Source organism: Oncorhynchus tshawytscha, unplaced genomic scaffold (assembly GCF_018296145.1).
Source record: "Oncorhynchus tshawytscha isolate Ot180627B unplaced genomic scaffold, Otsh_v2.0 Un_contig_2854_pilon_pilon, whole genome shotgun sequence".
NCBI lineage: Eukaryota > Metazoa > Chordata > Actinopteri > Salmoniformes > Salmonidae > Oncorhynchus > Oncorhynchus tshawytscha.
Window position 1 is genome coordinate 90642 of NW_024609472.1, and position 17280 is coordinate 107921.

General features: G+C 46.9%; 1 protein-coding gene across 1 annotated transcript in view; it reads right to left on the bottom strand.

The window, feature by feature from the left end:
• LOC112239372 (inactive carboxypeptidase-like protein X2) overlaps positions 1 to 17280 on the bottom strand; it is a 97097-nt gene that overhangs the window by 46289 nt on the left and 33528 nt on the right. Inside the window, exons 3-4 of the mRNA XM_042315463.1 lie at positions 15631 to 15740; positions 6893 to 7032 (exon numbers count right to left, since the gene is read on the bottom strand). Coding sequence (XP_042171397.1) covers positions 6893 to 7032; positions 15631 to 15740 — 250 coding nt within the window. The remainder of the gene's footprint in view (positions 1 to 6892; positions 7033 to 15630; positions 15741 to 17280) is intronic.

Below are 17280 nucleotides of genomic sequence, written 5' to 3' on the forward strand. Positions count from 1 at the left end.
TTGTGGTGTCTTTCAGGACATTGTGGTGTCTTGTCAGGACATTGTGGTGTCTTGTCAGGACATTGTGGTGTCTTGTCAGGACATTGTGGTGTCTTGTCAGGACATTGAGGTGTCTTGTCAGGACATTGTCTTGTGACATTCTTGTCAGGACATTGTGGTTCTTGTCAGGACATTGTGGTGGTGTCTTGTCAGGACATTCTGGTGTCTTGTCAGGACATTGTGGTGTCTTGTCAGGACATTGTGGTGTCTTGTCAGGACATTGTGGTGTCTTGTCAGGACATTGTGGTGTCTTGTCAGGACATTGTGGTGTCTTGTCAGGACATTGTGGTGTCTTGTCAGGACATTGTGGTGTCTTGTCAGGACATTGTGGTGTCTTGTCAGGACATTGTGGTGTCTTGTCAGGACATTGTGGTGTCTTGTCAGGACATTGTGGTGTCTTGTCAGGACATTGTGGTGTCTTGTCAGGACATTGTCTTGTCAGGACATTGGTGTCTTGTCAGGACATTGAGGTGTCTTGTCAGGACATTGTGGTGTCTTGTCAGGACTGGTGTCTTGTCAGGACATTGTGGTGTCTTGTCAGGACATTGTGGTGTCTTGTCAGGACATTGTGGTGTCTTGTCAGGACATTGAGGTGTCTTGTCAGGACATTGAGGTGTCTTGTCAGGACATTGTGGTGTCTTGTCAGGACATTGTGGTGTCTTGTCAGGACATTGTGGTGTCTTGTCAGGACATTGTGGTGTCTTGTCAGGACATTGTAGGTGTCTTGTCAGGACATTGAGGTGTCTTGTCAGGACATTGTTTTTGTCAGGACATTTTGGTGTCTTGTTCAGGACATTGTGGTGTCTTGTCAGGACATTGATTTGGTGTCTTGTCAGGACATTGTGGTGTCTTGTCAGGACATTCTGGTGTCTTGTCAGGACATTGTGGTGTCTTGTCAGGACATTGTGGTGTCTTGTCAGGACATTGTGGTGTCTTGTCAGGACATTGTATGTTATTTTTATTTAATTAATTTTAAAAATATATTTTTTATTCATTTATTTTTTTATTTTTTTCATGTCTTAAATATGTTAAAATGCTATCTTAGGTTAAGTGTTAAGGTTAGGTTAAGGGTTGATTTAGGGGTTAGGGTTAGGCATTAGGTTTAGGTTTGTGATTATGTCCAAGGTTTAGGGTTCGGGAAAATAGGATTTTGAATGGGAATACATTTTTACTCCCCGTGTGTGTGTGTGTGTGTGTTAATCCACCACAGCTGATTAAGGGCTGGGCTGCTGCTGAGGGAAGCAGGGCTCCAGGGAAGCAGGGCTCCAGGGAAGCAGGGCTCCAGGGAAGCAGGGCTCCAGGGAAGCAGGGCTCCAGGGAAGCAGGGCTTTTACTGCTGCTCTTTAATTACTTGTTTCTTTTAATTCTTATTTGTATTTTTTAAACTATGGTCTTGTAAGTAAACATTTCACTGTAAGGTCCTGTTGTATTCGGCGCATGTGACTAATAGGATTTGATTTGATTTGATTTAAAGGGGAGGGGTGATGGGGTTTAGTCAGGGTTGGGACTGGAGGACAGATTCCCTTCATAGGCTGGTGAAGCTGAGACTTATGGGATGCCAGGAAGACATGATGAGACCTGCCATTTAGACACGTCAGTCTCAGACTCCAAAAAAAGCTTCCAGAGAAAAGGTTTCTCAGAGGAGGAATAAAATATGACTCATAGATAAACTGATTGGCACATACATTTTTTGGGGGGGTTGCTTAGTATATTTTCTGTCATGTGTGAAATGGAAATATGTTTGCTGCATATCCCAACTCCCTCAGAGAGTGGGGTCACGATCAGGGTCAGACATTATCAACAGACTGGGGTCACGATCAGGGTCAGACATCAACAGACTGGGGTCAGGGTCAGACATTATCAACAGACTGGGGTCACGATCAGGGTCAGACATCAACAGACTGGGGTCACGATCAGGGTCAGACATTATCAACAGACTGGGGTCACGGTCAGGGTCAGACATTATCAACAGACTGGGGTCACGGTCAGGGTCAGACATTATCAACAGACTGGGGTCACAGATCAGGGTCAGACATTATCAACAGACTGGGGGTCAGGGTCAGACATTATCAACAGACTGGGGTCAGGGGACATTATCAGGGTCAGACATTATCAACAGACTGGGGTCACGATCAGGGTCAGACATTATCAACAGACTGGGGTGGGTCAGACATTATCACAGACTGGGGGGTCAGACATTATCAACAGACTGGGGTCAGACATTATCAACAGACTGGGGTCAGGGTCAGACATTATCAACAGACTGGGGGGGTCAACAGACTGGGGTCAGGGTCAGACATTATCAACAGACTGGGGTTCAGGGTCAGACATCAACAGACTGGGGTCAGGGTCAGACATTATCAACAGACTGGGGTCACGGTCAGGGTCAGACATTATCAACAGACTGGGGTCACGATCAGGGTCAGACATTATCAACAGACTGGGGTCACGGTCAGGGTCAGACATTATCAACAGACTGGGGTCACGGTCAGGGTCAGACATTATCAACAGACTGGGGTCACGGTCAGGGTCAGACATTATCAACAGACTGGGGTCACGGTCAGACATTATCAACAGACTGGGGTCAGGGTCAAGGTCAGACATTATCAACAGACTGGGGTCACGGTCAGGGTCAGACATTATCAACAGACTGGGGTCACAGTCAGGGTCAGACATTATCAACAGACTGGGGTCACGGTCAGGGTCAGACATTATCAACAGACTGGGGTCAGACTGGGGTCAGGGTCAGACATTATCAACAGACTGGGGTCACGTCAGGGTCAGACATTATCAACAGACTGGGGTCACTGGGGTCAGGGTCAGACATTATCAACAGACTGGGGGGTCAGGGTCAGACATTATCAACAGACTGGGGTCAGGGTCAGACATTATCAACAGACTGGGGTCACGATCAGGGTCAGACATTATCAACAGACTGGGGTCACTGGGGGTCAGGGTCAGACATTATCAACAGACTGGGGTCACGGTCAGGGTCACATTATCAACAGACTGGGGTCACGGTCAGGGTCAGATATTATCAACAGACTGGGGTCACGGTCAGGGTCAGACATTATCAACAGACTGGGGTCACGGTCAGGGTCAGACATTATCAACAGACTGGGGTCAACAGACTGGGGTCAGGTCAGGGTCAGACATTATCAACAGACTGGGGGGGTCAGGGTCATTATCAACAGACTGGGGTCACGATCAGGGTCAGACATTATCAACAGACTGGGGTCACGGTCAGGGTCAGACATTATCAACAGACTGGGGTCAGGGTCAGACATTATCAACAGACTGGGGTCACGGTCAGGGTCAGATAGTATCAACAGACTGGGGTCACAGTCAGGGTCAGACATTATCAACAGACTGGGGTCACGGTCAGGGTCAGACATTATCAACAGACTGGGGGGTCACAGACTCAACAGGGGTCACGGTCAGGGTCAGACATTATCAACAGACTGGGGTCACGGTCAGGGTCAGACATTATCAACAGACTGGGGGGTCAGGGTCAGACATTATCAACAGACTGGGGTCACGGTCAGGGTCAGACATTATCAACAGACTGGGGTCACGGTCAGGGTCAGACATTATCAACAGACTGGGGGGTCAGGGTCAGACATTATCAACAGACTGGGGTCACGGTCAGGGTCAGACATTATCAACAGACTGGGGTCACAGGGGTCAGGGTCAGACATTATCAACAGACTGGGGTCACGGTCAGGGTCAGATATTATCAACAGACTGGGGTCAGGGTCAGTCAACAGACTGGGGTCAGACATCAGATCATTATCAACAGACTGGGGTCACGGTCAGGGTCAGACATTATCAACAGACTGGGGTCACTGGGGTCAGGGTCAGACATTATCAACAGACTGGGGTCACGGTCAGGGTCAGACATTATCAACAGACTGGGGTCACGGTCAGGGTCAGACATTATCAACAGACTGGGGTCACGGTCAGGGTCAGACATTATCAACAGACTGGGGTCACGGTCAGGGTCAGACATTATCAACAGACTGGGGTCAGACTGGGGTCAGGGTCAGACATTATCAACAGACTGGGGGGGTCAGACATTATCAACAGACTGGGGTCACGGTCAGTCATTATCAACAGACTGGGGTCACGGTCAGGGTCAGACATTATCAACAGACTGGGGTCACGGTCAGGGTCAGACATTATCAACAGACTGGGGTCACGGTCAGGGTCAGTCAGACTGGGGTCAGGTCATCAGACATTATCAACAGACTGGGGTCAGGTCAGGGTCAGACATTATCAACAGACTGGGGTCACGGTCAGGGTCAGACATTATCAACAGACTGGGGTCATGGTCAGGGTCAGACATTATCAACAGACTGGGGTCACGGTCAGGGTCAGATATTATCAACAGACTGGGGTCACGGTCAGGGACATTATCAACAGACGGTCAGGGTCAGACATTATCAACAGACTGGGGTCACGGTCAGGGTCAGACATTATCAACAGACTGGGGTCACTGGGGTCAGGGTCAGACATTATCAACAGACTGGGGTCACGGTCAGGGTCAGACATTATCAACAGACTGGGGTCAGGGTCAGGGTCAGACATTATCAACAGACAGACTGGGGGGTCAGGGTCAGACATTATCAACAGACTGGGGGGTCAGGGTCAGACATTATCAACAGACTGGGGTCACGGTCAGGGTCAGACATTATCAACAGACTGGGGGGGTCAGACATTATCAACAGACTGGGGTCACGGTCAGGGTCAGACATTATCAACAGACTGGGGGGGACATTATCAACAGACTGGGGTCAGGGTCAGACATTATCAACAGACTGGGGTCACGGTCAGGGTCAGACATTATCAACAGACTGGGGTCACGGTCAGGGTCAGACATTATCAACAGACTGGGGTCACGGTCAGGGTCAGACATTATCAACAGACTGGGGTCACGGTCAGGGTCAGACATTATCAACAGACTGGGGTCACGGTCAGGGTCAGACATTATCAACAGACTGGGGTCACGGTCAGGGTCAGACATTATCAACAGACTGGGGTCACGGTCAGGGTCAGACATTATCAACAGACTGGGGGGTCATGGTCAGACATTATCAACAGACTGGGGTCAGGGGGGACATTATCAACAGACTGGGGTCAGGGTCAGACATTATCAACAGACTGGGGTCAGGGTCAGGGTCAGACTGGGGTCACATTATCAACAGACTGGGGTCAGGGTCAGGTCAGACATTATCAACAGACTGGGGGGTCAAGGTCAGACATTATCAACAGACTGGGGTCAGGGTCAAGGTCAGACATTATCAACAGACTGGGGTCACTGGGGTGGGGTCAGGTCAGACATTATCAACAGACTGGGGGGGTCAGGTCATTATCAACAGACTGGGGTCAGGGTCAAGGTCAGACATTATCAACAGACTGGGGTCACGGTCAGACATTATCAACAGACTGGGGTCAGGGTCAAGGTCAGACATTATCAACAGACTGGGGTCAGGGTCAAGGTCAGACATTATCAACAGACTGGGGTCATGGTCAGACATTATCAACAGACTGGGGTCAAGGTCAGACATTATCAACAGACTGGGGTCACGGTCAGACATTATCAACAGACTGGGGTCACTGGGGTCAAGGTCAGACATTATCAACAGACTGGGGTCAGACTGGGGTCAAGGTCAGACATTATCAACAGACTGGGGTCAGGGTCAAGGGTCAGACATTATCAACAGACTGGGGTCAGGGTGGGGTCAGGTCAGACATTATCAACAGACTGGGGTCAGGGTGGTCAGACATTATCAACAGACTGGGGTCACGGGGTCAGACATTATCAACAGACTGGGGTCAGGGTCAGACATTATCAACAGACTGGGGTCAGGGTCAGACATTATCAACAGACTGGGGTCACTGGGGTCAAGGTCAGACATTATCAACAGACTGGGGTCAGGGTCACAGACTGGGGTCAGACATTATCAACAGACTGGGGTCAGGGTCAGACATTATCAACAGACTGGGGTCAGGGGGTCAGACATTATCAACAGACTGGGGGTCAGACATTATCAACAGACTGGGGGGGGGTCAGACATTATCAACAGACTGGGGTCACTGGGGTCAGACTGGGGTCAGGGTCAGACATTATCAACAGACTGGGGTCAGGGTCAGACATTATCAACAGACTGGGGTCAGGGTCAGGGTCAGACATTATCAACAGACTGGGGTCAGGGTCAGACATTATCAACAGACTGGGGTCAGGGTCAGACATTATCAACAGACTGGGGTCAGGGCCAGGGTCAGGGTCAAGGTCAAGGTCAGACATTATCAAAAACGAACCCGGAGCAATTACAGTTAAGTACGTTGCTCAACGGGGATAAGGGGGTAGGATAAGGGGGCTACAGCTGATTGTCCAGGGGCATGGGGTCAAGGTCAGGGTCTGCAGCTGATTGTCCAGGGGCATGGGGTCATGGGGTCAAGGTCAGGGTCTGCAGCTGATTGTCCAGGGGCATGGGGTCAAGGGACATAAAAGGTTAAGCTGCGGTAAATATATTTTAAACCAACTTGACGGAGTCGCGCTACCTGATTTAAGACAATGAAAAGGGGTAGTACTCACTACTCAGCCGAGAGAGAGAGAGAGAGAGAGAGAGAGAGAGAGACAGAGACAGAGACAGAGACAGAGACAGAGAGAGACAGACAGACAGGGAGAGACAGACAGACAGACAGACAGACAGACAGACAGACAGACAGACAGACAGACAGACAGACAGACAGACAGACAGACAGACAGACAGACAGACAGACAGACAGACAGACAGACAGACAGACAGATAGACGGACAGTTAGTGCAGACAGTTGAGTTGATACTCACGACCAGAGAGAGCTCCTTCCCTGTGTGATGACCCCTGTGAACTTGGTCAGCCTCCTGGCGTCCACCTCCAGCCACTGCAGGGGGTCGTTCCTCCCAGCACACCAGGCTCCATCGTAAAGATCATCATCATACAGGCCAGCCTAGCAGAGGATTTAGAAAGGTAGTTTATATACTGGAATAAATAGTTCTAACACATACAGAGGGTGGTTCCTCCCAGAGGCCTAGCAGAGCGAGACAATGGCTTCCTTAGGCTAAGGCAAGGCTATGGGACTGTAATGATGCACCTCCTCCCCACCAGGGTGTTGGGACTGTAATGATGCCCTTCCTCCTCCCCACCAGGGTGTTGGGACTGTAATGATGCCCTTCCTCCTCCCACACCAGGGTGTTGGGACTGTAATGATGCCCTCCTCCCCACCAGGGTGTTGGGACTGTAATGATGCCCTTCCTCCTCCCCACCAGGGTGTTGGGACTGTAATGATGCACCTCCTCCCCACCAGGGTGTTGGGACTGTAATGATGCCCTTCCTCCTCCCCACCAGGGTGTTGGGACTGTAATGATGCCCTTCCTCCTCCCCACCAGGGTGTTGGGACTGTAATGATGCACCTCCTCCCCACCAGGGTGTTGGGACTGTAATGATGCCCTTCCTCCCCACCAGGGTGTTGGGACTGTAATGATGCCCTTCCTCCCCACCAGGGTGTTGGGACTGTAATGATGCACCTCCTCCCCACCAGGGTGTTGGGACTGTAATGATGCCCTTCCTCCCCACCAGGGTGTTGGGACTGTAATGATGCACCTCCTCCCCACCAGGGTGTTGGGACTGTAATGATGCCCTTCCTCCTCCCCACCAGGGTGTTGGGACTGTAATGATGCCCTTCCTCCTCCCCACCAGGGTGTTGGGACTGTAATGATGCACCTCCTCCCCACCAGGGTGTTGGGACTGTAATGATGCCCTTCCTCCTCCCCACCAGGGTGTTGGGACTGTAATGATGCCCTTCCTCCCCCACCAGGGTGTTGGGACTGTAATGATGCACCTCCTCCCCACCAGGGTGTTGGGACTGTAATGATGCTCCTTCCTCCTCCCCACCAGGGTGTCTGGGACTGTAATGATGTCACCTCCTGCCCACCAGGGTGTTGGGACTGTAATGATGCTCTTCCTCCTCCCCACCAGGGTGTTGGGACTGTAATGTATCACCTGCTCCCCACCAGGGTGTTGGGACTGTAATGATGCCTTCTAGGGTCCTCCCCACCAGGGTGTTGGGACTGTAATGATGCACCTTCCTCCCCACCAGGGTGTTGGGACTGTAATGATGCCCTTCCTCCTCCCCACCAGGGTGTTGGGACTGTAATGATGCTTCCTCCTCCCCACCAGGGTGTTGGGACTGTAACCTGATGCTGGGACCTTCACCTCCTCCCCACCAGGGTGTTGGGACTGTAATGATGCACCTCCTCCCCACCAGGGTGTTGGGACTGTAATGATGCCCTTCCTCCTCCCCACCAGGGTGTTGGGACTGTAATGATGCCCTTCCTCCTCCCACACCAGGGTGTTGGGACTGTAATGATGCCCTTCCTCCTCCACACCAGGGTGTTGGGACTGTAATGATGCCCTTCCTCCTCCACACCAGGGTGTTGGGACTGTAATGATGCCCTTCCTCCTCCCCACCAGGGTGTTGGGACTGTAATGATGCCCTTCCTCCTCCACACCAGGGTGTTGGGACTGTAATGATGCCCTTCCTCCCCACCAGGGTATTGGGACTGTAATGATGCCCTTCCTCCCCACCAGGGTGTTGGGACTGTAATGATGCCCTTCCTCCCCACCAGGGTGTTGGGACTGTAATGATGCCCTTCCTCCCCACCAGGGTGTTGGGACTGTAATGAACTGTTCTGTCTAGGTCTACCTGTACTCACCTGTTCTGTCTAGGTCTACCTGCTCTGTCTAGGTCTACCTGTACTCACCTGCTCTGTCTAGGTCTACCTGTACTCACCTGTTCTGTCTATGTCTACCTGCTCTGTCTAGGTCTACCTACCTGTAATCAGGTCTACCTGTCTGTCTAGGTCTACCCTCACCTGCTCTGTCTAGGTCTACCTGCACTCACCTGTTCTGTCTAGGTCTACCTGTACTCACCTGCTCTGTCTATGTCTACCTGCTCTGTCTTAGGTCTACCTGCACTCAGTGTCATGCTCTGTCTACCTGCTCTGTCTAGGTCTACCTGTACTCACCTGTTCTGTCTAGGTCTACCTGTACTCACCTGCTCTGTCTAGGTCTACCTGAACTCACCTGCTCTGTCTAGGTCTACCTGTACTCACCTGATCTGTCTATGTCTACCTGTACTCACCTGCTCTGTCTAGGTCTACCTGTACTCACCTGCTCTGTCTAGGTCTACCTGTACTCACCTGCTCTGTCTATGTCTACCTGCTCTGTCTATGTCTACCTGCTCTGTCTTGGTCTACCTGCACTCACATGCTCTGTCTAGGTCTACCTGCACTCACCTGCTCTGTCTAGACTGACTCATTAATTACTGTTGTTGTCATGTTCTGTTGCATAATTTAACAAGTGTGTCACTAGCAGGATACACTCAGATTATAAATCAACAGATTGGCTCTAGATTACACCCCTATACATACTTTCCATTGATTGTGAGATCAGACATAATATCACTATAACCCCAGTTTTCATTGTCAGAAGTTGCTTTCATTTTCACACGTCTAAATTGTAAACCTTCTTTTTTTTCAATTCCACAAAAAATGAACACCAAAATACAGTGATTCCTCTCTCTCTCTTGTTATCCTCTGTCTCTGTCTGTCTCTCTCTGTCTCTCTGTCTTCTCAGACCCAGATTCTCAGGTGGGCGGGGCATGTGCTTTGCTATGCATCGGACTGATTCACAAGATGATATCCGTTTCCTCTGTGTGCCGACCCTCTATTCCTTCTGATTTCAAGAGATTCCTCTCTCTCTTGTTATCCTCTGTCTCTGTCTGTCTCTCTCTGTCTCTCTGTCTTTCTCTCTCTTTCAATTACATTTCTATTTAATTTAAGGGGCTTTATTGGCATGGGAAACATGTGTTTATGCACACTGTGGTTTATCAAAATTAGATTATTTTTAAAAAGAAATCTTCGTAGGAAATATATGTTTCTCTAATATGGTCAACCCCCCCCCCTCCCCCTTGGGTTGTGCCGTGGCGGAGATCTTTGTGGGCTATACTCAGCCTTGTCTCAGGATGGTAAGTTGGTGGTTGAAGATATCCCTCTAGTGGTGTGGGGGCTGTGCTTTGGCAAAGTGGGTGGGGTTATATCCTTCCTGTTTGGCCCTGTCCCAGGGTGTCCTCAGATGGGGCCGCAGTGTCTCCTGACCCCTCCTGTCTCACCCTCCAGTATTTATGCTGCAGTAGTTTATGTGTCGGGGGGCTAGGGTCAGTTTGTTATATCTGGAGTACTTCTCCTGTCCTATTCGGTGTCCTGTGTGAATTTAAGTGTGCTCTCTCTAATTCTCTCTTTCTCTCCTTCTTTCTCTCTCTCGGAGGACCTGAGCCCTAGGACCATGCCCCAGGACTACCTGACATGATGACTCCTTGCTGTCCCCAGTCCACCTGACCGTGCTGCTGCTCCAGTTTCAACTGTTCTGCCTTATTATTATTCGACCATGCTGGTCATTTATGAATATTTTGAACATCTTGGCCATGTTCTGTTATAATCTCCACCCGGCACAGCCAGAAGAGGACTGGCCACCCCTCAGCCTGGTTCCTCTCTAGGTTCCTTCCTAGGTTTTGGCCTTTCTAGGGAGTTTTTCCTAGCCACCGTGCTTCTACACCTGCATTGCTTGCTGTTTGGGGTTTTAGGCTGGGTTTCTGTACAGCACTTTGAGATATCAGCTGATGTGCGAAGGGCTATATAAATACATTTGATTTGATTTTGATTTGATACATTTGGCAGGAGGTTAGGAAGTGCAGCTCAGTTTCCACCTCATTTTGTGGGCAGTGTGCACATAGCCTGTCTTCTCTTGAGAGCCATGTCTGCCTTCAGCAGCCTTTCTCAATAGCAAGGCTATGCTCACTGAGTCTGTACATAGTCAAAGCTTACCTTAAGTTTGGTCAGTCACAGTAGACAGCATCATTTGCAAATAAATACATTAAAAATCCTACAATGTGATTTTCAGATTTTTTTTTTCTCATTTTGTCTGTCATTGTTGAAGTGTACCTATGATGAAAATTACAGGCCTCTCTCATCTTTTTAAGTGGGAGAACTTGCACAGTTGGTGGCTGACTAAATACTTTTTTGCCCAACTGTATTTCACTGGTCACCCCCAAAGCCTATTCCTCCTTCGGCCGCCTTTCCTTCCAGTTCTCTGCTGCCAATGACTGGAACAAACTGAAAAAATCACTGAAGCTGGAGACTCATATCTCCCTCACTAACTTTAAGCAGTAGGCTGTCAGAGCAGCTCACAGATCACTGCACCTGTCCATAGCCCATCTATAAATAGCCCATCCAACTACCTCATCCCCATACTGTTGTTTGATTTATTTTGCTCCTTTACACCCCAGTATCTCTACTTGCACACTCATCTTCTACACATCTATCACTCCAGTGTTTAATTGCTATATTGTAATTATTTTTCCACTATGGCCTATTTATTGCCTTACCTCCATTATCCTACCTCATTTGCAGACACTGTATATAGACATTTTCTACTGTATTATTGACTGTATGTTTGTTTTATTCCATGTGTAACTCTGTTGTTTGTGTCGCACTGCTTTGCTTTATCTTGGCCAGGTCGCAGTTGTAAATGAGAACTTGCTATCAACTGGCCTACCTGGTTAATTTTTAAAATAAATTTAGAATTTTTAAAACAGTGGACATTTGACTGATTCTAGTAGGGTGAGACCGGGTGCTGCAGACGGTTCTATCTCCTATTTGTTGATACATATGTTGAAGAGGGTGGGGCTTTAGCTGCATCCCTGTCTCACCCCACGACCCTGTGGAAAGAAATGTTTGTTTTTTAGCCAATTTTAACCGCTCACTTGCTTGTGTACATGGATTTTACAATGTTGTATGTTTTTCCCCAAAACCACTTTCCATCAACTTGTATAGCAAACTCTCATGTCAATTTGAGTCTAAGGCTTTTTTGAAATCCACAAAGCATGAGAACACTTTGCCTTGGTTTTGGTTTGTTTGTTTGTCTGTCTTTTAGGGTGTGCAAGTTGAAAATGTGGTCTGTCATACGATAATTTGGTAAAAAGCCAATTTGACATTTGCTCAGTACATCGTCTTCGCTGAGAAATGGTACGAGTCTGTTGTTAATGATGGTGCAGAGGATTTTCCAAAGGTTGCTGTTGACGCATTTCCCACGGTAGTTATTGGGGTCAAATTTGTCTCCACTTTTGTGGATTGGGGTGATCAGTCCTTGGTTCCAAATATTGGGGAAGATGCAAGAGCTGAGGATGATGTTAAAGAGTTTAAGTATAGCCAATTGGAATTTGTGGTCTGTATATTTTATCATTTCCTTTAGGATACCATCAACACCACAGGCCTTTTTGGGTTGGAGGGTTTGTATTTTCTGCTGTAGTTCATTCAATGTAATTGGAGAATCCGGTGGGTTCTGGTCGTCTTTAATAGTTGAATCTAAGATTTGTATTTGATCATGTATATGTTTTTGCTGTTTGTTCTTTTTTATAGAGCCAGAAAGATTGGAGAAGTGGTTTATACATCTCTGTTTTGGAAAGATAACCCTTCGTGTTGTTGTTTGTTTAAAGTTTTCCAATTTTCCCAGAAGTGGTTAGATTCTATGGATTCTTCAGTTACATTGAGCTGATTTCTGACATGCTGTTCCTTCTTTTTCCGTAGTGTATTTCTGTATTGTTTTAGTGATTCACCATAGTGAAGGAGTAGACTCAGGTTTTCTGGGTCTCTATGTTTTTGGTTGGACAGATTTCTCAATTTCTTTCTTAGGTTTTTGCATTCTTCATCAAATCATTTTGTCATTGTGGTTATTTGTCTTAGGTTGTCTGATTTACATTTGTTGATTTATAGGGAAGCTGACAGATTAAATATACTGTTGAGGTTTTCTACTGCCAAGTTTACAACTTTACTATTACAGTGAAACATTTTGTCCAGGAAATGGTCTAAAAGGGATTTAATTAGTTGTTGCCTAATTGTTTTGGTAGACTTCCACACTATTTACCTTCCGTTTCTTAATATTATTCAGTTCCTTTGGCTTTGATGCCTCATGGTTGAGTATCGCTCCGTTCAAGTAGCTTGTGATTTTGCTGTGATCTGATAGGGGTGTCAGTGGGCACTGACTGTGAACTCTCTGAGAGACTCTGGGTTGAGGTCAGTGATAAAGTAGTCTACAGTACTACAGTCAAGAAATGAGCTATAGGTGTACCTACTGAAACATGGAAGCCTCTCTCTCTCTTTCAATCTCTCTCAATTCAATTTAATTTCAATTTAAAGGGCTTTATTGGTATGGGAAACATGTGTTTACATTACCAAAGCAAGTGAAATAGATAATAAACAAAAGTGAAATAAACAATAAAAAGTAACAGTAAACACTCACAAAAGTTCCAAAATAATGTACATTTCAAATGTAATATTATGTCTATATACAGTGTTGTAAAGGTATGCAAATAGTTAAAGTACAAAAGGGAAAATAAATAAGCATAAATATGGGTTGTATTTACAATGGTGTTTGTTCTTCACTGGTTGTGATTTTCTTGTGGCAACAGGTCATAAATCTTGCTGCTGTGATTGCACACTTTCTCTCTCTCTCTTTGTCTGTCTCTCTTCTCCAGATTGGAGACATTATCCTGCACAATCCCCAAATGCAACACACTATGTTACCACACAGCTATAAACACACAATAACAAAGGGTTTGTTTGTCTGGAAGTGTGTGTGTGTGGAAGTCATTATGGGTCATTATGGGTGTACTACAGTTTCTGATCTAAGGACAATACAAAACCCAGATGATGAGGGAAACTGAACCGCACTCCTCCTCTTCATATCCTGACAGGAAATACCTCTTCTCCCAGATACCAGTTCACTTTAGGTTAGTGCTATCTGGAATCCTTGTGAACGTCTCTACCCTTAAACACTATCCCTTAACTTAACCATTACTTAAGCGTTTCAATTTTCAACTTAAGTGGGGTGATTTGGGGTCAGATTTGGGATGTTTCAAGGATCCCATTTAGACTTTCCTGTCCACTTTATGAGGTTTGGGGATAACAATTGTAATAATGGACCCCCAGTTTAATGGTAGTCATATAATAATGGACCCCCAGTTTAATGATAGTCAGATAATAATGGACCAGTTTAATGGTAGTCATTTAATAATGGACCCCCAGTTTAATAACAGCCATATTGCACACTGAAATTGAGTTGGATCGACCGGCACTACTCCGCCCACCAATGTAGAACTGTGTCGAGTCATGATTGATTTTATTGACGTTGATATCTTTCAATAACAGGGTTGCCCAAAACGAGTTGTTGACATCTATGAATAAACTTCACTTTATTAAAAAAAAGGGTGCCAAAATGATTATTCAACTGCCCCCATAGGAGAAACGTTAGGTTCCAAGTAGAAGCCTTTCGGAACCCTCTGTGTTCTACATGGAGCCCAAAAGGGTTCTACCTGCAACCAACAAGGATTATTCAACTGTCCCCATAGGAGAAACGTTAGGTTCCAAGTAGAAGCCTTTCGGAACCCTCTGTGTTCTACATGGAGCCCAAAAGGGTTCTACCTGCAACCAACAAGGATTATTCAACTGTCCCCATAGGAGAAACGTTAGGTTCCAAGTAGAAGCCTTTTGGTTCTGAAATCAATAATGATAATTAACTGAAACCAACCAGGATTGTTCTAAGGGGTTCTCCTATGGCGACTGCAGAAGAATCCTTTTAGGTTCTAGAAAGCTCCTTTTATTATTTTTTGTATCCTTTATTTAACAAGACAAGTCAGTTAAGAACAAATTCTTATTTTCAATGACGGCCTACCGGGGAACAGCGGGGTTAACTGCCTTGTTCAGGGGCAGAACGACAGATTTTTTTTACCTTGTCAGCTCGGAGATTTGATCCACCAACCTTTCGGTTATTGGCCCAACGCTCTAACCACTAGGTTACCTGTCACCCCATAGCTCTTTTCTTTCTAAGGGTTCATGATCATCTTTTAAAAATCGTACTTGATCTCTTTGTTGCAGTTGGCCTTTTCTGATCCTCAGGTCTTCCAGCTGCTCACTGTATTTGGTAGAGTCAATGAACCAAGGCATTTAAAACAGGCAGAGCATTATAGTAACTAACTCAAGGTAGGTCAACCAGCATCCTATTAAACTAAAGCTGCATTTGGTGCCCATGACCTTTAACTGTTCATTCCAGGTGAAGCTGGTTAAGAGAATGCCACGAGAGTGCAAATCTGTCATCAAGGCAAATGGTGGCTACTTTGAATAATCTCAAATATAAAATATATTTTGATTTGTTTAACACTTTTTTTGGTTACTACATGATTCCATATGTGTTATTTCATAGTTTTGATGTCTTCACTATTATTCTACAATGTAGACAATAGTTTTAAAAAATAAAGAAAAAAACTCTTTAACGGGTAGGTGTTGTAAAACATTTAACCGGTAGTCAACATCCATATGTGATCTCTGTGGGAATATAAATCAACCACCATGATCTTACCAACTGAGCCACACTGTTCAACTAACCTCTATTCTTGACAAACTTCTCTCTCCTTGACACACTATTCCTGACATACCTGTATGTTGAGTCGTCCTCTGTGTGCTCCCAGCCCGTAACGTCTCATCGTGGAGGCATGGAGCTGAAAGTCATCAATCTTCAGGGTCTCTAGTCCCATTGGAGGGCATTCTGAAGGAACAAAACCACTTGGTTAGTACTGTGAAGGATCTAAAACACATGGTTAGTACTGTGAAGGATCTAAACCACATGGTTAGTACTGTGAAGGAACTAAACTACATGGTTAGTACTGTGAAGGATCTAAACCACATGGTTAGTACTGTGAAGGAACTAAACCACATGGTCAGTACTGTGAAGGAACTAAACCACATGGTTAGTACTGTGAAGGAACAAAACCACATGGTCAGTACTGTGAAGGAACTAAACTACATGGTTAGTACTGTGAAGGATCTAAACCACATGGTTAGTACTGTGAATTAACTAAACCACATGGTTAGTACTGTGAAGGATCTAAACTACATGGTTAGTACTGTGAAGGAACTAAACCACATGGTTAGTACTCTGCTCTCCAGTCCAATGGGAGGGCATTCTGATTGGTTAGTACTCTGGTCTCCAGTCCAATGGGAGGGCATTCTGATTGGTTAGTACTCTGGTCTCCAGTCCAATGGGAGGGCATTCTGATTGGTTAGTACTCTGGTCTCCATTCCAATGGGAGGGCATTCTGATTGGTTAGTACTGTGGAACCATTATCAGGGCTGACCAATAAAAAGAGGTAGAAGATGAGACTGCTAAGATGCTGGAATGAGAGACACACCAATCAACACACACACACACACACACACACACACACACACACACACACACACACTGTTCACCCACGACTACGTGGCAAAACACAACTCCATCATCGTTTGTGGACAACCCGACAGTGGTAGGTCTGATCAGTGATGACAATGAGACAGCCTACAGGGAGGAGGTCAGAGACCTGTGTGTTGTCGGGACAACAACCTCTCCCTCAAAGTCAGCAAGACCAAGGAGCTGATAGTGGACTGCAGGAAACAGGGGGGGAGGGGTTGCACGGCCCCCCATCCACATTGACGTGGCTGCAGTGGAGAGGGTCAATAGCTTCAAGAGGACACATCACAGCGACTGAAGAAATTTGTCTTGGCCCCTCAGATCCTCAACAACGTCTATAGATGCACCATTGAGAGCATCTGGTCTGGCTGCATCACCACCTGGTACGGCAACTGCACCAGCCTCAACCACAAGAGGGTGGTGCGGACGGCCCAGTACATCACTGGGAGTGAGCTCCCTGCCCCACAGGACATTTTACACCTTGCGTCTCAGGAATGCCCGGAAGATCGTCAAGGACTCCAGTCTACCGAGCTACGGACTGTTCACTCCGTTACCATCTGGCAAACGGGATCGGAGTGTCGGGTCTTGGACCAACAGGCTCCGAGACAGCTTCTACCAGCAGACCATCAGAATGCTGAACAGATAACCCCAGCTGTCTACCGGCTCAGACCTGCTGTTCATCTGCACCTTAGAGACTATTCACATAGACACACACACACATTCTTCGCTGCTGTGTGTGTGTGTGTGTGTGTGTGTGTGTGTGTGTGTGTGTGTGTGTGTGTGTGTGTGTGTGTGTGTGTGTGTGTGTGTGTGTGTGTGTGTGTGTACAGTATCCACTATTTATTAAACTGCTTTG